We start from the raw sequence: 25,409 nt of genomic DNA, 5'->3' as shown, positions 1-25,409 counted from the left end.
TTTCCTTCCCCAATTTTGGTTGTCCTTCTACATGGACTTTCTTCCCTTTCACCACTCCATTACCCTGCACGGAACTCAACTCAATTCCCAAATCGACTAAGAAACCCCAGACAACCACCTCAAAGCTTTGGGAAAATTCAACAGCCACCGGCCTCGTCATGAAAATCGTCCCCTCCTCCCTCACCTTCACCTCGGCCAGCCCGGCGAGAGGCGCGAGCACAACCTAAGCAAGCAAGCGACAAAAAATGAGAGAGGAAGAAGGGAAAGTATCTACCCGCCTGTTTTTATTAAAAACGCCACAGAAATACACCTGAAAAGGGGTTAAACCGAGAGGATTCACCTGCCGCGCCGACAGGCGGGCGGGAAGCGCTCTCCTTCCCTCAGCAGCCCCCTCGCGCCGGCTCGTGACCCCCGCCCCGCGAGTGGGGGGTGGTCAGGAGCCTCGGCACCCCCCGCGGTGCGGCGGGAAGGGGCGCGCGCCCCTGAGGCGCGGCGGCAGCCTCCTGTCAACGGGGCCGGCAGCAACTCCTCCCCGCGCCCGCCCGCCCGCCCCGGCGGGCACCGCCTCCCGAGAGACCGCGGCAGCTGCCGGGGACACCCACGTCCCCTCAGCAGGCGCTCCCGCCGCGGGCGGGCGGGCGGGCGGGCAGCCCGGCGCTCCCCCTCCGCCCCGCGTGGGGAGGCTGAGGACGTGCCCCCCTCCCCCCCCGGCGGGGGCGCGCTCCCCTCAACGCTCCCACAGACACACGCGCGCGTGCACACGCCGCCTCGGACTCCACTGCGCTTGCGCGCCGGCCTCCCGCCGCCGGTGGCGGCGCACGGGGCTCCGCCCCCGGCGCGCAGTGCGCAGGCGCGCGGCGAGGCCGCGCTGGGGGAGGGCTTGAGATGAGCGTACTACTCCCCAATATGGCGGACTTCGACACTATCTATGAGCTGGAGGAGGAGGAGGAGGAGGAGGAGTCCGAGCCTGTGGTGCGGAGCCAGGAGCTGCCCCGGCCCCGCGATGCGCCGGATCCCGTAGCGGTACGGGGCGCCGGGCACATCACCGTGTAAGGAGTGGGGGCTGGCGGCGGGCACGAGGCAGCGTGACAGGCCGGTGTGGCGGGGCGGGGGCGGTGGAGGCGGCGGCCGGGCGGGAGCACCGTGCTGCCGGCGGCACCGTGCTCCCGTGGGCACAGTTGCCCGCTGGCGGTGCCGGGAGGGGGTAAGGACACGAGGAGGACTGTGCCCATCCCATTGTGCCCCGAGCCCCCCTCCCCCGCGGACGCGAGCTGCCCGCGGTACCGCGAGCTGCAGCCCTGCTCCCTCAACACCCCCCCCGCCCCCCCTCCCCTCCGTCAGCTGTTTTGTGAGGGGAGTTTTGCTTTTAACGTGTTAAAAGGGGAAACTTGGTATTTTCCAGTAGCTCGAGGCAACCCAAAGTCACGAACAGCTGAAGTTCAGTTGGCTGTTCGGTGCAGAAGCAGCAGCTAATCAGCCCTGACAGTCCTGGGTGTACTTCTTTTTCCAAACAGTCTGTTAGATAAAATGTAAACGCCACACGATGCGAGGATGAGCAATCTGTTCAAACGATTTCACCGTGACCCTTCTGTCTCAGCTGAGCCGTGGGGCCCCCACACTGCACTGCAGAGGAGGCACATGGCTGCTTTGTAGTTTATCTTCTCCAAACTTGTTGTGAGTTTGGTTTATGTTAAGTGTTTTTATCATTAGAATGCAACATGAGCCAGAATGTTTGCTACTCATTTAAATAGTTGGAACAGAAGATGAGCAAATTGTGTGACCTTATATGTAATGTTTACCCGTAGGGATTTTCTTAATATTCTTACTCCAGCAAGTGAAGGAATTAATATAGCAAAGTACATCCGTAACAAGTTGTTGGTCGTTACATTTATTTTCATGGCAGGGAGGGAGGTATTGAAATTTTTGTATTGCAGAGATCCATCTCAAGCTTGTGTTGCTTTGGGTCTGTCTTTGGATTGCATAAAAGAATGGACGCTTCTCTCTGTAAATAGGTGCAGTGTGATCTAGCTATCTGCAGCAAAAAGGCTCTCTCATCCTAAGAAAACTAATGTTGGATTTGATTCTGGGTCTGTCATGTAAGTCTAAATCAGGTTTGCATTGAGCTAGTGCCAGTGAATAGTTGCTCTGCTGCATCGCAGTGTACTTGCTTGTGTTGATGGAATTTCTTTCTGTCCCGACCCCGAATAGCATGCGGCCTGACTAAAGGAGGGATGTAACACAAGCAAAATGATCAGAATACCACATAACCCCTTTATTAGTTACCTGGTTTTAAGCGCTAAACTGGAAAAAATGTTACACACTTACTTGCTTTGTCTGCTGTGATGCTTTTTGTGTATGAGTGATGTTCCTTAAAGTTCCTTCTTGGCTCCAGCATCTTTTGGGGATGGGCAGGAGCATCTTCAAGAACTCTGTCAACTAGCGATGTCTACATCAAAAGAAAGCAATACTTGTAAGTGATGTGGAAATCATGAGCTAGCGTACATGCCCTTCTAACTACCTGAACTGAATTCCCATCCGCCTTATTTTCCTTTTCTTCCACTCCTCCCAGCTTTCTTCCTGTAACAAGTATACCTACCTGAATGGTAGAAGGCAGCTTTTATCAGTTCATGATGTATTTTTAAATCTCCTTATATTAATAAAAACAGTTAGTGGATGTTATCAATAAAATACAAATAAACCCTGGACACTATAGTATGTAATCCTAACGTCCTTACTAAATGGGAAATATTTTGCTTCCTAAAGAGTTTCTGGTTAGTATGTATCAGCTCTGAAATTCTGTCACTTTTTGATCACACAGATGCTGCTGCTTTTGAAATCAGTTGGCTTCAGAAGCAGCCTGCTCTAGTTACTGAAGTGAGATACATCATCGAGTAAAACTTGTTTTCTGAACCTGTCTGGAACATTGCTGATAAAAGTTTCTGTCCTGACAAGTCAGACACTCTATTTAAAAAAAAAAAAAAAAAAAAAGAAAAAAAAAACCAGTTATTTTTAAAAAGCTGTTTTCCTTGGATTTTTGTTTCAGATGCCTTCTGTACCTGATTTGACACTGGTCTTCTTGGATAGTTTTGGTATATAGAAAAGGGATAATTCTCTAATTCCAGGGTCATCTTCTGGTCCAGCTTTTCATGTACAGTCCTCTTATAAAACTCCCAAGTTAGTAGATTCGAACTACTTATTCGTTTCTTGCACGAGAGTTTTTATTCTTATGACCTTGTCAGTGAGCTGCTGACCCTAACAGAGTTCTACTGCAGTATCCAACAGTACTAAATATAAATTCCAAGAATCTTCTGAGGGTTTTTAGCAGGATCTTGCTTTTTCCACTGACTATTTTGCTAACCCTTTCACCCCTGTGCATGCTAAGAGTGGTCACGTAAAATGTATTTGTTTCACTTTACTCACAGAGAGAGAGAGAGAGAATATATGTGAGAGAGGTTAGCAAAATTGATGCTCATGTTGTTCAATGCTCTTTCACTCTAGAAGATTCTTACTTTGAAAAAATTAACTACCAGTCATATTTATTGTTTTCGGAAAGCTTTTGAATTTTAGCACAGAGAAATTACTAGGACCAAGTAAATGCCTTTTCTTTCCTTCTGAAATTCCATTTTAATGAGTTACAAACCCATTGTTCGCTGTTTCTTGCATAGTCAGCGTGACTTGGGTTGGTGTTTCCAAATATCTCAACATAAACATTTTCAGTGAAGACTGAGTCATATGCCTACCAAAGCAACAGCAATAACTTTAAAAAAACAAAGCAGTAAACAAACTCTAACTTGGTTATAAGTTTTTATTTATCTGATGTAATTTTTCCATATCATTACGTCCATGTGGATGGATAGTAATGAGGTAATAAAATAGCCATTAAACCTGTTTTTGCCTTTAGTATTCAGCTTGTGATTCCTGCTCAAGTCTGCAAACCTCCTAGTTTTGGATACAAGTTAACTTTTGTTATACCATTACGTTTTATTTAGGAGTGCCCCAGGGATCCACTATCTGGGTGCTAATGAAAAGCATATAGTCATAAATTACAGAAGGCAGGGAATAGCCAGGTGCTCTCAGTTGTGATAAGATGACATTTGGTTATTGTCTTGATAATACTCCATCTTCCGCATTCTTAAAATGGCAGAGTCCACCTATTTAAAATAGCAAATGACCTCAGCCTTCCACTAATTATAAAAAACTTAGTTTTCCAAAACATCATCCATGGGTAAGGATGCTCTTCAGTAGTTCTGTTGGCTTCATAGGAAAACATCCTAGACTATGAAGGGAAATGTTAAGTGTTCAAGGAGATTTCATTCAGATCAGGACTCTTGATGAATGTTTTTATTCTCTAATGCTGGACAAAGCTAAGACGATTCCTCCTGAAGAACAGTATGTAGGATCTGAGTTCATCTGTTCAAGATAGGCTAAACTTAACCTGGATTAGGTGTGGGGAAAGGAGCCATGCTGAAAGGAGGTTGGAGAGCCTATTCTACGAGAGTTGACTAAACGGGTTTAGCTTGTGTAGTCTAGTAAGACTGATTACTATCTATAAATACAGTAGTAGGATAAACAAGAATGAAGGGCTATTTAAGTAAAAAGAAAAAAAGGTAAAGCACCTATAAATGTGTCTAGTCTAAATATGAGACAGTGTTTTCCAAAATCTTCCTGTTTCAGTTGTGGGGACCAGAGACCGTACTTCCTTATGCTTTGCAAACTAATGGAAATAATTTTATAATGTGATACCTGTTGCAGCTGGGGTTTGCAACTGGTGATTCAGGGTGTTCCTTTCAGTCTTTAATTTATGCGGGATTTATGAATATATCTTATTAGAGCTCCCTATGAGAAGCTGCATTCTGTCCACTTTACAAATGGTGGAAAATGAAATGTTGGGACTTGCCTGATGCCATACGTTAAAACAGGGAAAGAGAGACAGAAGAACTAGAAAGTGAGGTCATCCTAGTTCTATTCCATTGTTGTTGCCTATAGGAAACAGTGCCTTGCTTTTAGAGATATTTGTCATCCAGCGAGAAAATTGCGACCAAAGTACGTGGGTGGGTGACTTATCTGAGTTTCTAAATGTTAGACTTTGGGCAGCTTTCGCTGAGGAGACGGAGACCTAGCCCAGAAATAAGTTGCCGCCAACTGATGTTTTAAATGATGTAAAGGACACGTACTGGAATTTATATTACTTACCGATTTTTAAATATACTGAATTTTAGAAGACTTCATAGGCCAAATCATGCTAGATCGTTAGTCTGTTGCAGAAGGTCTAATGAAGTTACTTATCTCTTAAGATTTTAGGTCTTAACTTTTTTACATTAAATGTTCTAATAACACTTCAGTACTTTTACAAAGTAGCTTGCAAAGCTGTAGAACTATACAACATTCTGCTTTAATGTTTCTAAAAGAAAAAATTTATTTTTTTATTAGGTTCTTGAATTCCAACACCACCCCACCCCCCCCCCCCCCCCCCCATCTAATAGGAGTTTAATGTTTCTGAACTATGTGGTAAATCGTCACAAGGATAGTCTAAAACTTCTAGAGACGCTGTAGTAAAACTGTGCTAACGGCCATCAGTGATGCTGACTAAACGTAGTATTATAAAGTAGCATAGTCCTGTTTTCAGTATAGTCAAAACCTTTTATATTCTTTTAGCCATTTTGCAGGTCTCAGTGCAAGAGATGCATTTCTGTAACTGAGCTTTCTTGGATACGTTAAAACTGAATGGAATGTCTTGGCAACTGATAAAAGTTTTGGGTTTTAAATATGTTTCATGACATTATCAGCCTTCACATTTAACATAATAAAATATATTGTGGTCTTGTGTTCTTAATAGATCTAAATTAGAAAACACTAATTTATGTTACTCTTAATGGAAATTGGCGGTACAATGGGAATTTTAATGAGTCTGTGTGACTAATGAGGTAAGACACTACCTATGGCTTAGGAAGTTTTTGAACTATGAATTGTTGAGGGGCAGAAGAGTATTCTGGGGAATACTAGTTCCCGTTTGCATTTTTTTTTTTTCCCTTTTGCTGATCCTAGGCATCTGCTACTGGCCACTGTAAGAGTCAGTGTTCTGGCCTAGGTGGACCTTTGGCATGATTTAGTGGAATTAGTCTGTTATATGGGTAGAGTAAATAATTCTGCAGTATTACCTGAACTTTCAGTAGTTATTTTATTATCTTGTCTAATTGCTACAACTTTGTGATCATTCCAGGTAGTTTCATTGCTGCTATGCAGGGAAGTCTGTATTCCTCAAAACAAGCTTGTGTATATGTTTCATATCATTAGTCTTTTCTGGATTTTTTTAAAGACTGAAAAGACTACCTCATTGCTCTTCAAGCTTCCTTAAAAATAAATATATAATATAACAAAACTTGGAAGATTTCAGCTTAAAAAGAAAAGCTACAAAATGTGGAGGCTGACTTGCCAGATTACATTACAGTGAATGGAAGCGTGCTTATATTGATAACCTTTGTTCTTGCCTAAAATCTTACTGGTTTTATTGTTTGTTTTTGTAGCACTAATTTAACATCGTGGTTTTCCAGTTCTCTTGAATATGCAGCAGCCCATGCTGTGCTGATGTTCGGTTCACTCACATTCACCCCTAGAAACTTTGCAGTGAAAATATGTTGAATGAAACAAACACAAATAGGTGGCAATTGGTTGTACTGCTTAGAATAGGTTAAGAGACAAAGGTTGAGGAACACTTCAATTAAGACCTACTCTTTGGGGTTTTTTTTAATGTTTTACACAACTAGTGCTCCAATATGCTGCTCTTTATAAGAGTCAAGGTTCTGACTTAAATTAGCTGCTGAAGAACTTGATTGGACTTCACCAGTATTGTTGATAAGCATTTTAATTAGCTTACTGGATTTCTAAAGACAGCACAAGTTCTTTTATTATGCTTCTCTCTTCTTTAAGGTTTATTTTACATTTTTGTATACTTCCAAACAAGTTACATTGCCAGGTTTGGATATCTGAATTATTACGCTGTGCACATGAGTATGTATGTATTATATAATGATGGGGGACTGATGATGTTTCATCAATACTAGTATTTGTGCGAGTGACCAGCAAGGAGTACTTCAGGTATCTGTTTGACTCAAAGCAAATACTCTCTCTCTAGAACGTTTGTTTCTATGATAAATATTACAATACCAAATGTATTTGTGCTCCTCTTTTTGGCTGTGATCCTTTTGGGTTTTTTCTTTTTTTGAACAAAAATACTCAGGAGATAGTTGAGCAGGGCTGACAGTGAACTTGATGTCCAGTGTATTTAACTTTACAAACTTAACATTCAGCTCTGTTCAAACATAAAGGTTGTAGCTGAGAGGCCAGCTGCTATTGTATTTTGTTAAATTACTGAATTACCAAGGTTAAAGATTTCAATTAAGGTAGAAGGGATGGAAGATCAGAGTTCTTGTTCTGCAGAAGCTAGCAGGTTTAGCACCAGAGCTTAGTTAACTTCTTGCCTACTTACACGCTTTAAATAAAATAAAAAAGTCAAGTCAGCTTGCACTGTCAGTATCCTGCTGATCTACAACACTAGCTTTTTGGAAATTTCAGGTGGTTCAGTAGTTTTGGAGCTAGTGGTAACACAGGTTTACAAGCAAAGTTGAGCTCCCTGTAGGTTTCACTCACTGTAATGAAGACTTAACCTCTTGCTCAATGAAGAATAGTCACAGTGGTACCTAAGACTTAATTTTCTTGAAGTTCATAGATGTTTTAAAACTGTTCTTTGTGTAGGCTTTTACATGTCTTGCATGAGATAGTTTAACTTGGCCCAAAGCAATTTTTTTATAACTATGTGGTTTTAAATGTCTAAGATGATGAATGAGTTCCTTATAACTAGCTTTACCTGTTGCATGTGAATAAATTGCATGAATAAGACAAATAGCAGTAAAAGGATTACTGAACCCAGTAAAACTGGAATTTAATAGTTGAGGTTTTTCCGTTAAAGCAAAGCTTGAAATTTACTGCCTTCCAATCGTAAAAGAATGTTTGCGCTTTTAGCGAGTTGAAGGTATTGAAATAAGGCAACAAGCTATATTTCTCTGTCTTATAAATGACATTATGAATGATATACAAGACCTTATATAAACTTAGATTGAAAGCTCATGAAATAATGTAAATGTAAGGGCAAAAGAAATTAATAGGGTGTTTTGGTTTTTTTTAAGTACAAAATCTATTACATTTTTTTATTAAGGGAAACAAAATAAGTTAGGTGGAATATATTTTGTTTGTCTCTTTTGTTTTCAAGGTTTGGCTTGAGCAACAAGTTTGATACAGAATTTCCTTCTGTTCTGACAGGGAAGGTAAGTGTGAGATTAAACTGTTCTTTTAAATGGAAAGATCCAGTGCATCCAGTGGTTTCTGTGTTACAAATGCGTGCTTGTTAATCCACGGTGCAGTGCAGGCCAGCACTGCACTGAAGACTGTTGAATTAATTCTGTCCTGTACGAACTAGCTGGTTGATGACCAGTCCCTACAGTGTGCTTTGAAACAAGAAAAAATTATTTGCAGTGATTGCTATCATTATTGACATTCTAAATACAGAAAAGCTCAACATGGTATCATGCTGTTTTCACGTGGGCAATCGACATGAAAGCAAGACTCGCTTAACCTTGCTTTAGAGATAGCTGGAATTTGTGCTACCTCCTGTGTGAATTAGATTATTTCAAATACTAGACCTTTCTTTTTAATATGCCTGTCAAGCCTTGAGTTTCTATTTAGACAGATCTCTGGAAGAGAATCTGTTTTATCTGAAGCTTTAGGGAACAAAACATTATAGTGTTAAATCTACAAATTCAGTAGGTTTTTAGTACATTTTCAGAAATAGAATTGTTTAGTTCTGAAAATTAGTGGTGACAAATCTCTTGCTTTCTCTGGAGTCCTGTCATCTTACTAAATGCAAGTTTAATAAATACTAATTTGTGGCTATTAATTAATGAAATATTGTAACAAAATTCTTGGTTATGGTTTTAAATTATTTTCAGAATTGGATTTTTTTTGTAGGCTTCTAAATTTTGAATTATTTTTCTCTTGGATTTTTTTCTTTCTGCTGTTTCACTCTCTAGTGCTTTTCTTTTGCTTCATTTTATATCCCCCTTGTCTATCTTTTCCAGAATTTTTGAGGAGAAAGTTTATTTGGCTCTTACTACTTTCTCTAATGTCATACCATACAGCTACACTACCTCTGCAGCCTCTTGCAGTAGCTGTTGAGTCATATTAACAGTATACTAAAATGCAGCTGGATGGTGTCTCCTGGTTCTGCCAAATCCATCTGGGGTTTTTCTTCATTTTCACCCAGGAGTATAATGAATAAAGTACTTCTGTTGAATTTTTCCAGCTTTTTTGACAGCAGTACAATTGAAAAGCAGGTTGCTCTTCGGAGTTTTTGGTTGTTAAAAGACAGCCTTGGAACTCTGGCCTTGCTTCAGAATCTCACTGAGCTCAAAAGGAAGAGTCTTGCTGATTCCACAGTGTCTAATGTGAGGGCTGGTGATAACACCATTTGCATTTCACTACCTTGCATGTCTAAGGTTTATTCTTTTCTGCAAAGCTTTTTCTGATCACTGAAAAGCCACAGAATACTTTTTGGAAATAATGATTTTTATGTTCTTTTAGTCAAGTTGTAGTTTGTTATAAATAAGCCTATAGAAAATATCTAGCAGAAAATGTTAAAACTTAATTTGATTATATAATTTCATTTCTTTCTGTAGCTCTAAAATATGTTTGTGTGTATTTAAAAAAAAAACCCAACACAAAGCAAACCCAAAACCCCAAACCTACACTTTTTAATACAAGCATCAATGCCTGTCACACTTTCCACTTAAATGTCATCCTCTTGTTAAATAGACAGTGAACAACAGTTTAATTGAAAGTTCAGTTGACTGCTTGGACTTAATTTAGCAACAAGAGGAAAGAGGAAGTTCTACTTGACATTTACCCTTCTTGTTCTATAGAGCTAATCAGTGACAGCATAAATCACATGAGCAGGGATTTGCTGTATATAGGTATGCTTCTTCTGTTGAGAATCTTGATATCCTGTTAATCTTTTTCTCATATGTGGATTTGAGGGGCTTTCGGAGTAAGAAGACCTTGAAAATAAATTAGTACCCTTTTGTGAGGGGAAAACACCAATCAAATGAGGTAGAAAACACATTTTTCTTACTGCCTGCCACACACTGCCATGAAAGACATTTAAAAAACACCGTTGTGGGCTTTTTGGTTTTTAACACTTTTGTGAATTGCAAGAAATAAATAATCTGCTTCTTCCACTGGTTGTGGCAGTCAATCACCTTTACCCCTATTGAAAATGAAAACTCAGTTTTTTCCAGTAAGGAGGTTTTCTTCAAATACCCTGATAAATAATTCACAATAATAAGCATTGTAGTCAATTGATACACCACTGCAAGATCTTTTACTGTTCTTAAAATACAAATTTTTATTTTTTATGAAATCACAATTTATAAATAGCATAGTGACTGTTTATATTAACAATTTGTGATTAAAATGTTACTATGAACTTGCATTAGTACACAGCTAGTATAAGGCAATGCCATTCTTTATTCAGAATGTCTATGTAACATTAAGTTTAATGGCTTTGTTGTCCACTGTGAATTGATATTAATAATATATCCCATCTGCTAATGGAGTGTGAAAGATGAAGAAGCCATTAGGTGGGGTTGATCGATTTCTCTATGGTATTGTTTTTCTTTTTAATAAATACAGATGAAGATCTAGGTTTTTAAACACGGGATGAAAATCTATCCAATGCACGATAAAAATCCTAAATAGATAAAACTCTTAAGTGCTAACTTCTTGGATTTATGCTGCTGTGTAGTCTTAGGGATTTACTTAAGCTTCCTGACCCTCAGTTTGCCAATCTACATAATGATGATAGTAAACCTTCCACTAATTTTCTTTTTTAATAATCTGAATTACCTCTCCTTCTTCACCCACCTCCCCTACCTCCTTGTCTCCCCGTTTTTACAGAGTCTGGATAGTTATTGTAAATTAGCCTAGAGCTAAGATGGAAGTAATTCCATCTTAAATATTTAATTGAGACATGTTTGTTGCTTTTTTTTGGGAGAGGTGAATGTGTATATTTGAGGATAAAACAGACAATAAGGCAATAAAGGAAAGGAAAATATCAGGTAGGTCAGATGTGGGGCCTATGTACTTCAGCTAGATTGACTTAATATTTATCTTGCAGGATGAGACGCAAGCTTCAGCTGATTTATAAATACTGAGCAAGGCTTTTCAACAGTGCATTCTTTTCAATGGAATATTTGAAGAAAAGATTTGACTACACTTAATAAAGAGGCAATATTTCACTTTTAATAATGTGATTGGACTTTGGCCTAAATTTAAATTCTCGCTAAATTTGAATTCTGTGTGCTACAGTTTTACAGGATTATTAATTCTTTTAAAATGTCATTTAAAAGCTTGTAACAAAATATTCTTTGTGATATATGGCACAACAGCACACACTGCTCCAGGTGACAAGAAAATGATGGAGGCAGTGAACCTTAAGGAAGAAAGTGGCGTTTCCTGCCCTGATCTTAAAACAGTAAGGGTCCTATACAGAGATTACTGTGCAATGCAGGGAAATGTAAGCCATAAAATGTGGTCTTGGTATTGTGATCCCATTGCAACATGTGATTGATAGGGTTTGTGATCATGCTGATTGAAGGAGAAAGATCAGGCCTGCTGGGCTTTACTTGCTCTCTTCCTGTGTTTGTAGATTCTCTTGCATCCTGTTGTAAAATATTATGACACCCCCTCCTTTCCTTTTATGTTTTTTTTTTTTTCCCCTCCCTTAAATACCTAAAAGGAACTGATGTCTCTTTACAAGGTGTACTGCACAGCCAGGAGCAATGTACTTATCTCATTCTTTTCAAGACCCAGACAGAAACTCTCGAAGAGACTTCCCAAAATTACTCAAAGCTTCGCTTTCTTAGGGAGCTTCCTTTGTGCAGGAGGCGCTGTTAATTCTCTGTTTGTTTGAGATATGTTAGTAATTTCATATTAACCTTTCAATATCCGTACCTGCAAGAAAGGCGAGATTTAAAGTTATTCCAGAAAATCAACAAAATTCTTTGGTGACTGTTTCATTTGGCTACCATTTTATTATTAAATTAGAACAGTTATTTTATTTACAGATATTTCGTTCCTTGTCACTGTGTAACAATGCTTAACTGTTACTGAGCTGTAAGTTGAGAGCAACAAAACTGTATTTTGCTTCTGTTTATCACAGAATGAGGCTTATCTTGGTCACTGATTCCTTTAGTTTCAAATGAAGATGTGTCATTGACTGAAAGAAATATTAATTGTGATTACATTTCCTAAAGGGAGAAATATCCAATAGTTTGGGTTAGCCAAAACCATCTTAAGTAATTTCATCTTATGTTGCAGCAAAGAGATTCGCCTTTACATGAAAGTATTTGGTGCATTAGCAGGTAGTAGAGGTGCTTTTGTAATACTATATTAAGGTAAACATCATACCAAAATTTCAGAAATAGACATTTTCTCTGTTTCTTGGTGGCATCCAACGTTGGTTTCTAGCTTAGCCATGTGCTATGCTCTGCAGGAAAGAGAGTACTTCAATGTTGTTCTTACAAAGTACCATCAAACTGTTAACCTGATGTGGACAGTGACTCCCTTAAAAGTAGCACAGAAATAGGGAATCTCACCATCCCAGTGCTGTCTTATTAGGTCCCGACTTTTCTGACAGCTGTGGTCTAAGAATCTGTTTGACTTCTTTTCATGTTTGATGTTATCACTGATGATAAGGTTTCTTCATGTTAAACTAAATTCTAGACTGTGCAATCCCATTGTCTTTGGTCTATTTGTACAGCTGTGTTTTGGGGTCAGGGTGTGGTGTTGTCAAGGTCCAGTAAACTTTGGGTCTAACAGAAAAGGAAGCGTTCTCTTTTCTTAGTGGGATTCATTGCAAAAGTACTGATGGGGGTCAAGAAAAAAACCTACTTATTTTTATCTTTCACATAAACAAACAGAATGATACACCTACGAATTTCAAAAGACTTATGAAAGAAAGTGCCATTTGTGTACGTCTAAATGTTAAGAACATGTAAACTTGAGAATGCTAATTTGTTAATGTACGTAATCTCAATTTACTTTGAAGCATGTCTGACTGCAGAAGCTGTACAATGTTACTCATATTGCATACAACCAACCCGATTGTACTTTACTACAAAGCTTGCTCCCACATTGAAGATGAAATAGTCTTACTCACATGCATCTGATATTTGTGGTATCCTAAATACAAGAGCCAGCGTTGCCAAAGAGATCTGTAAAACCTTCTGTTTCAGATACATGCAAGTACAGGCTAGTTTTCTACACTACAATGTGATTTTTGTTCTGTTCATTGAAAACATCCCAATACATGGCATTTCTGGGGTTTTCTTGCCATTTTCTTTCTTCCTCTTTTTTCCCCAACTAAAATGTCTGTTGTAAAATATATTTAAATGTTGATGTTCCAGCCAGTCTAAAGAAAATTGTTTTACTTGCTCCATTTATATATGCAAAAAGAATTATAAGAAAGTCTATTTTATATTGAGGGGTGGGGAATCTGTATAATTTCAAAAGAAATACTTTCTGTATACTTATTAATTCCAGCTATAAAATAATCACAATGTTAAATTATGTTCTTATATTACTAACTGTAGGCCTGGCTTGTGTACAAACCCAGATGACCTCTGACTCGATACTGCATTGCGATCTGAATGGCCAGGAAACAGATGTTGTATTTATTTACTCCCTTTCCTGCAATGTTTTAATGAATTTAGCTCTTGTGAATAGGCGGAGGTAGCAGAATCAGGTCCTCTCCATTTCCTGTCCCATAGTTTTGCTCCTTTGGTGAAAGGAGTCTTTGTCATTAAATTAATGCTTTTGTTGTTGTTGTTGCCCTTGTTTGCAGAATCAGATGAACGGAGTTGAGCTTGCTTGGTTGGAAGGATTATGTAGTAGTTACACAGCTTTGTATACAGACTCATTCTGGGGCAATTTTTTTCTTCAACAGGGCAAGTAGTTAGGAAAGATTTTATTTTTTTTTTTTTTCCGGAGTTGTGTGCCTTACTGGTCAAGTCTATTGAAGTTGGACCTGATTATTCTGCTTTGTGCGTTGGAATGCTGGATTGTGCTGCAGTTAAGAGTGCCATCTTGCAGTCAGTACCGCAAATCCATATTTGACTTGTCAGATATAAGTTATTTAGATTCTGTAGAGAGATGAGGGATTTGGGGTATGTAAATAGGTAAGTGCTCTCACTCTTTTGTAAGAAACATGCTGCTATCAGAGAAAGGAGCTTATTTCTGATAGCAAATGTGGTTTTCCACTGTGGCTCTGCAGTGGCAATATATAGAAAATACTATTTTGAGTAAGCTTTGCTGAATATTCCTTGACTTAAATAAGTAGGTTTTCAACAGATAGGCTTTATTCATAATCCTGTAAAAGATGCATTTCTTTGCCTTGAGTGTAATCCAGTATGTGTCTTTCTGGGCTTCCCTATTTTAGGAAGCAGCCACAAGTGAAGTTGTGGCCTCATGTTGATAGGGACAACTTCAGGAATTTGTTTGTGGGCAGAGGTCCACCTTCACCCAGGCACAGTGTAGGCTTGCATTGGTATGAAATTAATTTGGACAATATTATCCTTTTTTCTGTGTGACACAGAAGTGTTTTTACTACAAAGCTGCCCCGTACTCCCTTGGAAACCAGATATCTGTCATTCTCCCATTTTTTTTTTTTTTTTGGTCTGCATAGCCAGTGCATATGTTGCACAGCTGTGTCCCACTTCTAGTTTTGTTTGGGGCCACTATGCTATCAGGACAATTGATTTATTAATGGTGCAATAAATAAGGATGAGGCTGTTCATCTAAGCGATGTTAAGCTTTTTAATGCACGTTTCTCCAAAGCATGCACCATAAATAATTTGTTACAGGAAAGTGACTTTTCATGCTCACTGGGTGACTAGTGCTTTAGAAGCTAGGGTCATATTGTGTAATGGTATTATGGTTCATTTACATTTTAACCTGTAGAGGCAATTATTGAGAAAATACAGCTGTAATGGCTTTCCACTGACGTTCAGCACTTCTATTGCAGGTTGCCCCAGAAGAATTCAAGACCAGCATCAGTCGCGTGAATGCCTGTTTAAGAAAGAATCTCCCTGTCAATGTAAAATGGCTGCTTTGTGGCTGTCTGTGCTGCTGCTGCACACTGGGCTGTAGCCTGTGGCCTGTAGTCTGTCTTAACAAAAGAGTAAGTACATGTTTCATCCTTCTTACTCTATTTATTTTGCAATTACTGATAATATTAAATAATGTTTAATAGTATCATCCCCATTTCAAAACCCTTTTTTTGTCTTACGTGCATTCAAAAGGTTATTCAGTTTTCCATTCCTTAGAAAATAGAAAAAATATGTTTGTTAATTAGGTAAATGATACCAAATTACCAATTGAATTGATAGCCTTAGGAATAGCTAATCCCATCTCAGTTTGAAGAACAGGATGGAGTATATTATAACCTAAATTTCCAGGACTTCGAAAGGTCTAAGAATTGAATTAAATTGAATGAGTGCAAAACTGGACATTGACCTTCAAAACTGCCTGAACTGGAGTGAGAATTACTTTTCCTTTTCACGCACACACCAGAATAAGTGGTTTTTTGAAAATTAAAAATCACTTTTTTGTATGTGATAGTTACCATAACATTTCTGAGTTGTGGTTTATTCTTTTACTGTGCTGTTTCTATTAAGAGCAAACACAAATTTGTTTTCTGTTCGGGAAGTTCAGAGTGTTCCCTTTGTTTATGTATTTATTTTCAGTAGAAAGTTGGCAATTCTTGTAATCAGGTCCAAAGTAATAGTTCTGAAAAGCGCTTTAGCAATATCAAGTAAACATGATCCTAATTACCTCTATGGTTTATGTTTAGAATTGATTTATCACAGCATTAAATGTTTAGGAAATAATAAATAGACGTAGTGTAATTCTAGTCTTTGCAGCTACATAGTTTGTAAGACTTGTAGCCATAAAATCTTATTATTCACAAATGTAAATAGCACATAGGCAAACTAGGAAAAAACCTCTCACACGTGTCAATTTAATTATAGGAAAAGATCTTAAATAAAAATCTGTTAAAAAGTAATGCGTCTGGCTTTTGAGAGTTTATGATCTTTAATAAAACAAACTGAAAGCAAAACCAAGGAATGGGCATTGCTTTTCAGAGAAAATAAAACAGAAGTGTTTTTCCAAACTTTCCAACTTGCTCAAGAAAATGACAGTTGCACTGACTGGCATTGAGTTTTTGGTTTTTTTAAAAAAATGAAATGCACTAAAGGCATAATACGTTAACTTGTTGAACTGCTAATCTCTGAAGCCTAGATCACTAAAAAGTTACAGGACTTGTTTTAGCTCATTTTCGCTACCTTTATAAACATTCTTACTGCAAGGAATATGCTTGAGATATACAGATGGAATATTTGCAGTTTTAAAACCCTATTTACTACTCTTGTGCTAGTGAAAATCTAAAGAAATGCCTATGTGATGTTGTACCCTTGTAATTTTCAAGGGTACAAATAATATGTACCAAGTAGGAGTAGGGAAGATCATGTTACTTCTGTGGGTATATGTGTGTGTGTGTAAATACTAGAGTGATTTGATCACTCTAACAATCACAAGTATAAGATCGTTCTTAATTTTCTCTTGTGGTGGGTTGAACCCAGCCAGCAACTAAGCACCCACCAGCCACTTGCTTACTCACCGTGCCCTCCCCAAGCAGGATGGGGGAAAGAATAGAAGAGCAAAAGTCAGAAAAGCTCATGTATTGAGATGAAGACAGTTTAATAAGTAAAGGAGAAAAAGGGAAGAAAACCCAAGTGATGCAAAGGCAAATCACTCGCCACCTCCCACCAGCAGACCGATGTGCAGCCTGTCTCTGGGCAATGGGCTACTTTGGAAAGAACAGCCCTCAGTTTTATTGCTGAGCATGACATTACGTGGCACGGAATATCCCCTTGGTCAATGCTGTTCAGCAATAGCTAAAATATTGGTGTGGTATCAACACTATTTTAGTCATAGATCTAAAACACAGCACTACACAAGCTGCTGTGAAGAAAATTAACTCCAGCCACGCCAGTCCCCTTTTCACTCATCTAGCAACAAAAGGCATTATGAGATCCAAAGGCTGGAATACAAAACTAAGTTGAAATAGGAAACAACATGTGCTTTTTAATTCCAAGGATAGCTTTGTCACTGGAAAAACTTAAAAAGAAGTGGTGGATTCTCCACCATTAAGTCTTTGACTCAGGATTGGATAGCTTTGTATCTTTTTTTAATGAGATGGTGTAGCTCACCTGGCATTGTTAGCCTTAGCAATGAAATTGGTGGATGGAATTCTGTGGCATACCATGCAGGAACGAGAGTAGATCATCACAGTGGTCTTTTTGTGACCTTAAAAATCACTGAAACTCAAAAAATCTTCTCTCCCGCAATTGTGGAAAGAGCAGAACATGAAGGTCATATGCACTTCGGTATCCAAGGGTTGAAAATACAGGCACTCGTTGTTGTGAGCTGGAGTTCTGTGGTGTTGAGTTTTTTTTCAGGATTCAGAGGACAATTACATTAGCAAAATCTGGAAACTAGATGTATGTAACTTGCATGTTGTCAGTAGACCAGCTGTGGTGAGTGCAGTATTTGGCCAAGAGAATGTGGGACATTCTGTTTTGTTGGCTTGGCTATGGTAGGCAAAAATACTAAATTCAAAAGGATCTCTTACTAAGTAAATGAATTCTGCGAAAGTTGCAGTCCTCCTAAGTTAACAAAAAACCCGTGGATGTTTTTTTTTTTTTCTGAAGAAGATCTGATGCTGAGGAGTAGGGAGTTGAAGTGGTAGGACTTCCATTTACAATTTTTCTTTTGCTTGATTCTACTTTTGTAACACTAACTTAATTTTACATTAATCTTAAGCTAGAAATGCAATAGTAAGATTCTTCTGGATGAGGCTGGCTACTGAACCATTTATAATACAGTTTTGACTTACTTTTTAGACTAGAAGATCAATTCAGAAGTTACTAGAATGGGAAAATAACAGACTATATCATAAGGTAAGAAAAGTTAGAGTGCTTGGTTTTTTCAGCTTTAAGAATAGTAAGGTTTTTCTTGCATAATTGGAATATAGGAATTTTACAGTCTTGTCATAATTCTGTACTTTATACTGATCTTAAACCTGTGTCTGAAGCGTTCCAGACCCTAATAACCATGTCTGAAGTGTTCCAGACCCTAATAATTTGATATGGCTAATGTTTGTTACGTTACTCATCAAAACAATGCTGTGGTATCCATTAATCCTTTGATAATTATTTTCTTAGCTTGGTTTGCACTGGAAGCTGAGTAAAAGGAAATGCGAAACTAGCAATATGATGGAATATGTAAGTATTACTTCTGTTACTTATTTAGTATCCAACATATCTGGGATTTTATAGAGAAAACCCTTCACTTACTAGACTGTCACCTATCCGAAAAAAATCTCTCAGAAAAACGTGCAGTCACGTTTGACATACACCCGTGAAGGCCACTTTTAACAAGAGCAGCCATGGCATATATTGAGACTTAGAAATTGTCTCCGCTAAACATGTTTTCTCTTCATAACAATTTTACGTTTGCACTGCAGGTACGCTTGCTCTGGTCTGTAATTTGTAGTGAGGGAGACCCACTGGGACTTTGTGCATTGGTGTGATTCCCATACCAGTCTATAGTTCTTTAACGCTTACCCACCTTTTCCATTAGTATTTGTAATTACATTGATTCAGATTCTTTGTGCAGAAATACTGCATTTTTATAGTAGTGTGGTTTTTGTCTGGATCTTTTTTTTTCTTTTTTTGCTAGCTCTGAATTTCATAAAGGTTTAAGCAAGACAGACAGTCCCTTTAGGAAAGCAGAATTCAAAATATTTCTGTGGTTCTACTACTCCCTCATCCACTTTCATGTGGCTGTGAAGACTGTGTAGGCTTGAAGAAAAGAGATAGCCCAAAAAAGTCGAGCATCCAGAAGCCCTGTATTTCAAAATGACTGAAATCTCTGCTTTGTTACTCTGGGAAACATTCCGTCCTTACAGAATATCTCAGATATGTTTAGTCTTATGTACTGGCTAATGTTGTGTAGAAATTGTGCTGAAGGTTTGAACTTTTTGGTTACTGTGTTCTGTTCTTGTCTCTTTCCCTTCTTCAACAGGTAATATTAATAGAGTTCTTACCAAAATATCCCATATTTCGACCTGACTGAGGAACAGCATTTGATCTTTCATGTTACCTGTCATTTTCTACCCTTAGTGCCTTGTAGATGATTTTGGAAAGAAGATGGTCTACTTTGCTGTGACTTAAAAATGTTCTTCAGTAGAATATCTTCCTTGCTATGTTACTTTCTTTTGTTAAGAAGAGAACAATTTGCACATTTTTTTTTTTATGTTAAATGAGGCTTCTATGTTGCACTCTGAATTTTTAACATTAACTGATAATAGTTGCCACTAGGGATCCAACATCAGTGCTGCTTAAACTTGTTCTGAGCATGCGGCCTTATTAATTTCTATATTTGCTGTCCTCAAACATGCATCCTAATGCCATGTCACACTATATTTCATTCTAAACATTGCAATCCTGTAAACCCTCCGTAGAAATGTCCAGGTAAGCGTCTAGTAGTAATAATTTTAGTATAACTTGCTTGCATAGGACTTGCAATCAACAGCACTGGTTTTGTCCTGCACTTTGCAAAATCATCAATTACATTAGGGGGTTAATTATTTTACTCACTATGGATTTGTAAATATTGACTCTTTGCATAATGTAAAGTGTGGTATGCCAAGGTTTACAGAATGTAATATAGCTCTTATTCTATTGCCAACAGTCTGACATAGTTTTATTCATTACATTTGCTAGTATCCCTCTGATTGTATAGACCCATTCACATGCTGTTTTTATGGTAAAGCCATAATGAGTTTGTACATACTATCAGATGTGTAGGGCTCAGTTGCACTTTGTTTAGTAAATGGATGACAAATGCATAGCATTTCTGTCTTTTTTTTTTAAGTATTTCAGGTGGTGTTTGTAGCACCTGAAATAGGAAGCTAAAATGCTGTTCACCTTTGAAAAAGTTGCATTTGTGGGGTATATGGCGGCTGCTGTTAGCAAAATATCCTAAAGCCTCTTTTTAAGTTAGGAGTATATGGATGTCAAGTTGTGTTTTGTTTTTAGGTAAGGAAAAAAAAATGTTTCATAATTGGAGACCTTCATTACTAAGGAGAAGAATCTGGAACAGCCAAATCAAAGCTGAAGTAACACTTCCGTTATTTTTGTAGTGTGGTAGTACTTCAGCATTTTAACAGTTAAGTGACACGGCATCCTTTCCGGTGGAAATAGATTTTGATCTAAATCAGAGCAGAGTTTCAAAATATGCTGATGGGAGGAAGTGGATCAGTTGAAAGGGTTCATGCGTATGTTACGGTGTTCAGGCACAGTCTGAAGAGCCACAAACGCTTTGTGGAATTCACAAGTATTTTTGGATTCTTCCCTGTTTGCCTGATCTCAGGAAGGGAAGTAATTGTAGAAGAACTTCCTGTAGCGGCTGGCCTAAGCAAGACCACTTGATAATAGTAAGCAAATGAAAATCAATGCAAGTTCCCTCCCTTTCCTAACTAGAAATAAGAAATCAGAGAAGAAACAGCAGATGACTGAGCATCTGCAAGTTGTGATGAATATCATCGTTAAGTGTCCAGGCATTTGTTTGCAGCAGCTTGACTCCTTGCGACATCATCCCAAGTTGCTTCTTAGTTTGAGGGTGACTTGGGATTTCCTCTGAATGTATTTGCATCTTTTCAGGATGCAATATTGTATTAAAATATAGTATTTGTAAGACCATTGCATTCTAATAACTAGTAGGGCAAATTTCTTGTATGCAGTGTTTACAGAAGGCCAGTTTTATGCAAGCTCTTTGAATCAAATTTCGTGCTATTCTTACTGTACAACTGAGGAGTGTCAGACTCCAGCGTTTGCAGTAGTTTCCAATCACAGACTGATGCTTCAGATTCTGAAATCTGTACACGTAGTGCAGAGGTTTCATCTGACTGGTAGATCGGTGACAACTAACTGTGTAATTGCATTTGTAACGTAATGAATAAAAAACTATTGTGTTGTTTGAATTTAACGTTAGCTACATCTTGCAACTCAGATTTCTGTCACAGAACCAAGCAAAGTGTTCTCTCCAATTTATTTTTGTAGGATGAGTGTTAACTGAAAGCAGAGAAAATACTTAATGGCAGAAAAATTGCAGTGTAAACCAAAACTGAAATAGCACACCCAATTCTATGTGTTTCCCTTACAAATAAGTTTCTGGGGTAAACAAAGGGAGCTTAGCTTCATTAACAGAACAATGCAAGTTTCTTACTGCTATGCCAGAACTTTGTTAGTAATTTTGTTTTTTTGTGTAAGAAGCTCAAGAAATCTCAGCAGGTTCTTATTTTCTTCTTTATGTCACTATATTTTCAAAATGTTCTTGTCCAACTGAGAGAACAGGCAAGCTGAATGAGAGTTCTAGTAATCGCCAGCGGTGAATGCTGAGCAGTCTTCAGTCTCGCTGCTAACAGAAATCCTCTTCAGTCTGTGCTGACTTCATCGTATTCAGTTCAGAATTTCTCAACCTGATTTGTCTTGTTTCTGTGAAGTGCTGTGCCAAGCTGAGAGAATACCCCGAGCTACAGGAGCCCCCAGTCCCTCCGGGCTGCTCCCCGGTCGCCCCGTACTGTGCTGTGACCAGAGATCCAAGGCAGAACAAGTTGGTGGCTTTGCTTTCCCCACCCTTGTCCCTTTGTCCCCTTCCCGCAGGCCTGGCCGTGTCCAGTGCTGCAGGCTGCTCTGCCTGCAGCAGGTTGTCTGCCCCTGGGTCTCTCCCGGGCACCGTGAGGCACTTAAGCACAGAATATTAGTTTTTAAAGTTTACATTTTAAGTATGTAAATTCTATATGTTTTACTTTGTCCTTAGTTGTTAATTGTATAGTCTTCAAACCATGAAAGGGTCTCTCATTTTTGTGTTTTAATAGACATTTAATGTGGGCCATCAAGCAACTAGGAAAGAGTATGAGAGCCAAAACTGCCATTTACAGTAATCTCAATGTTTTAATAAGTAGATAAATTTGCATTAAAATGCAAAACCAGCACGCAGTATTATATTTGCATCTGAAAGACATAGGTTCCATAGCTCATTTAAAGATGAAGGCAGCTGTTAAGTACTGCTGGGAACTTTGTGCACTTCTGTTCTGCCTACAGGTTCTTTTTTGCCTGGGCTATCCTTTGCTTTAATATAAAAACATTCAGGGGTAATTGTATCTCACGAGACTGAAAATCTCATTTTTTGACAATAAGAAGTCAGCATGAATTGGTAAACCTATTTATGGAGGATACTTGTTAATTGGAGAAAGAATTTGTGGCAATATAACAGAGATTAATGTTAGCAAAGTGTAGTGGAAATGGTAAAGAAAGTGCCTTGACTGGTTCCAACAAAAGCGAGAACGTGCAGAGAGTAAGGAGAAAAGGGAACTAGTAACTATCAGTAGTGTGAGTTTGCAGCAGATTTTTAAAAGCAGTTACTGTCTACTAAGTCAGTGTTTTATTTTTCATATAAACATGTTGACACTAACTTTACTTTCTAGTTTTTATCTAGGAAATATTTGGGTTTGTATCTAGGAAATATTTGGGTTTGTATCTAGTAAGTTTTTTGTATCTAAGGAGTATTGTAGTATTAAAGAATACTGGCAGAGCATCAAAGCTCTTGCCTACTGGTTCCCCACCTGCATCTGTGAAGTTGTTTTACTGTAGGAGGAAGAAAAAAGTCTTCCAAGACATGCACAGACAAGTCTAGGAAGTGTGGATTCAGTTGTAGATGGATAGCTTTAAAACAGAAAACATTTTTGCTAAATCTGGTGTGGTCTTGCTAAATTAACAAAAAAGTTCCTATGCTTTCCTTGATAGGTACAAAACTCCATATGCAAAAACATAAATACGTGTTTTATTATTGTCCCACTATGACAGTTTGCTACATTTACTTGTCAACACACTACCATTGGAGCAATAAAAATGTCAAGCTATTAATATTCAATGTAAATAACTTATCATTTCAGTAAGCAATGTTATGTGATTCTTCTGCCATTTTTTTGTTTTCTGCTTTTGGTGTTCTTGTGGTGTTGTAACATTACTTGTACCGCTTAAGAAAAGTGGGTTTGTTTAAGCTGTATGAAACTCTGTATTCTTAACATTTTTATTCTGTTTACAAGTGAACAGCCACTTTTTTAATAGGACCTCACATCTCTAAGAGTTTTCTCTCTTTTTTTTTTTTTTTTTTTAATTAAAATAAAATTCTAACTGAGCTCGCTTTCTACAATTTACTGCACTGGCTTGTGCCATTCAAAGAAGCTGGAAGTCAGACGTGCTTATTCACTTTGAGACATTTTTCTTTAATTAAATTTAAAGATGAAAACCTTTGAATAGTGCAATGTGTTTATGGGAAAAAAAAATAAATCTTTTGCGTCTCTCCCTGTAGCAGCGCACTGATCAGCTGTGAATGGAATGGCAATAGTGTGTGGGGGGGTGTCTTTAAATGAGAGACATTCCTGATGCGGCCAGATCAGGTGCTTGTGTTGGGACTTCAAGTATGGTTTGGCTGGTTTAAAGGACAAGACTTGGAAAGCTTAGGAAGGCTTTCCAGAAAAGAAAACTGCAGAATGATGATGACATTTAGTCTTCCAGATAATTTGTTTGGTTGGCTTACAGACCCTCTGTTGTAAGGACTTCTTGTAGGATTCTCTTGCTGCAGCGTTCCTCTCCGAAAAGCAGAGGGTTTTCTCCTATGCTATTGTAGTTGCACCTCAAAGGGAGCCTAACTGAGCATGGATAGTGTGCGTTAGCAAAATAAATCATTGGCTTATATAGAGGATTGTGAACGTAGGACTATGCAGCCTTTTGTGTGTGTTAGCAGGCTGGCTTTGTAGCTGTGAAAGCAGGACTTAAAATTAAAGCCTTTGGCTCATCCCTGAGGGAAGAATACTGCATTCCTGAAATGGGCACGTGCAATGTTTTTGTTGAAAGCTGGTGTCCTCAGTTGTTTTGGACAAATACAGGAGCATCTGGGTTGACATGCTGTTTAAGCATGGAACTGTTGCTGAATATTGTTTGAGAAATTTAGAGAATGTTACTGTGGTGTTAGGCCAAAGGTAGGAACATTGGGCTGAGTCATTAAGTTAATCCCCTATTTGGGTTTATGAGATGTAATTGCCTAGACTACTAGCAAAGGTCCATTTTAAGAATATTTGGGATTTGGCCCCAACTTCTACTATTGGAAAGCAGTTTCAGAATTGTTTGGTAGTGAAGCTTACTATAATGTCTGTGCCAGTGTATTTATAATGCTATACATCTGTCATGTCAGTATTGTTCTTCACCATCAATAGTTGAAGTGTTCCAGCTGAGTTTATTTTTCTAGTTAAGCTTACAGAGACTTAAACCCTCTTAGTCTTCATTTGCTAGACAAGATGAAATGTTAGTCTCCTCTCAAAAGCAAAGTTCTCCATTTCTGATCATCCTACTTGCATTTGCTTGCATTTATTCCAGTTTGAATTAATTTTACTTGAACAGGGGTGACCAGAAACAATCAGATATGCCAGACAGTGCCTCATGGTTAAAGAACCAGGTATTCCAATGTAGAGAGTTCCCTCTCTTCTGTGAAAATAATGTGATTCATTAAATTTAAAGGATCACATTTGCCTCCTTAACGGCTGTATTGTATTTCTGATTCATATCCATTATGTGACAAATTTGGGACTTTCTTCAGTCCCTTCTAGTTTATACGAGCTCCCAACAGACACTCTTGCTACTAGTCTCATCAGTCCAGATTCATCATTTGACACTTTGTACTGTTGAATTTCTTGATACTTGTGTTACAGTGGTCCTCCCAGTCCTCCAGCTCTTCTTGGATCTGCGTTCCTGTTCCTCCTGTAAAAAAAAAAAAAAAAAAAAATCTTTGTCATTGACTGATTCCATCTCCAAAAATGTTTTTCCTAAAAAGATTAGTTCCAAGATTGACACCTGAATTGTGCCTGTAATTTTCTAAAAGCCCTTCTACTTAGTCCTTTACCTGATTTAAGGTTTTCTATTATATCTCCATTCAACTGAACCAGTAATTTCCTTGTTGTAGTTTATCTGGTATATCTAACCTATTTGGACTTTGTTGATGTACACCTATTTATTTTGTAAACACATGAACAGGGCAGATTGGGTCTAGGCTAAATTGCTGAATTTTCTGCATTTTCTGTAATCACTGGATCTGTTTAGAGGATTATTCTTTTAATA

The 25,409-nt window shown here is 38.4% G+C and overlaps 1 protein-coding gene across 1 annotated transcript; it reads left to right on the top strand.

Moving 5' to 3' along the window:
• Positions 1-885: 885 nt before the first annotated feature.
• On the top strand, positions 886-19,821 carry CHIC1 (cysteine rich hydrophobic domain 1). Its single transcript, XM_059824507.1, has 6 exons — positions 886-1,049; positions 8,267-8,321; positions 15,131-15,286; positions 18,072-18,128; positions 18,393-18,452; positions 19,255-19,821. The coding sequence occupies exons 1-6, from the start codon at positions 886-888 to the stop codon at positions 19,303-19,305; spliced, it is 543 nt and encodes a 180-aa protein (XP_059680490.1). The 3' UTR covers positions 19,306-19,821.
• The last annotated feature ends 5,588 nt before the right edge of the window (positions 19,822-25,409 follow it).

The sequence above is a fragment of the Gavia stellata genome, chromosome 14 (assembly GCF_030936135.1).
Source record: "Gavia stellata isolate bGavSte3 chromosome 14, bGavSte3.hap2, whole genome shotgun sequence".
NCBI lineage: Eukaryota > Metazoa > Chordata > Aves > Gaviiformes > Gaviidae > Gavia > Gavia stellata.
Note: the sequence above shows the minus strand (reverse complement) of the source record. Positions and strands in the feature narration are given on the sequence as shown.

What these genes read in the sequence shown, in the direction of transcription:
- CHIC1 (XM_059824507.1), top strand. Translation starts at nt 886, where the DNA reads ATGAGCGTACTACTCCCCAATATGGCGGACTTCGACACTATCTATGAG. An exon ending in GGCGCCGGGCACATCACCGT is followed by an intron (nt 1,050 to 8,266) that starts GTAAGGAGTGGG and finishes TTTGTTTTCAAG; the next exon opens with GTTTGGCTTGAGCAACAAGT. An exon ending in ATAACAGACTATATCATAAG is followed by an intron (nt 18,129 to 18,392) that starts GTAAGAAAAGTT and finishes TTATTTTCTTAG; the next exon opens with CTTGGTTTGCACTGGAAGCT.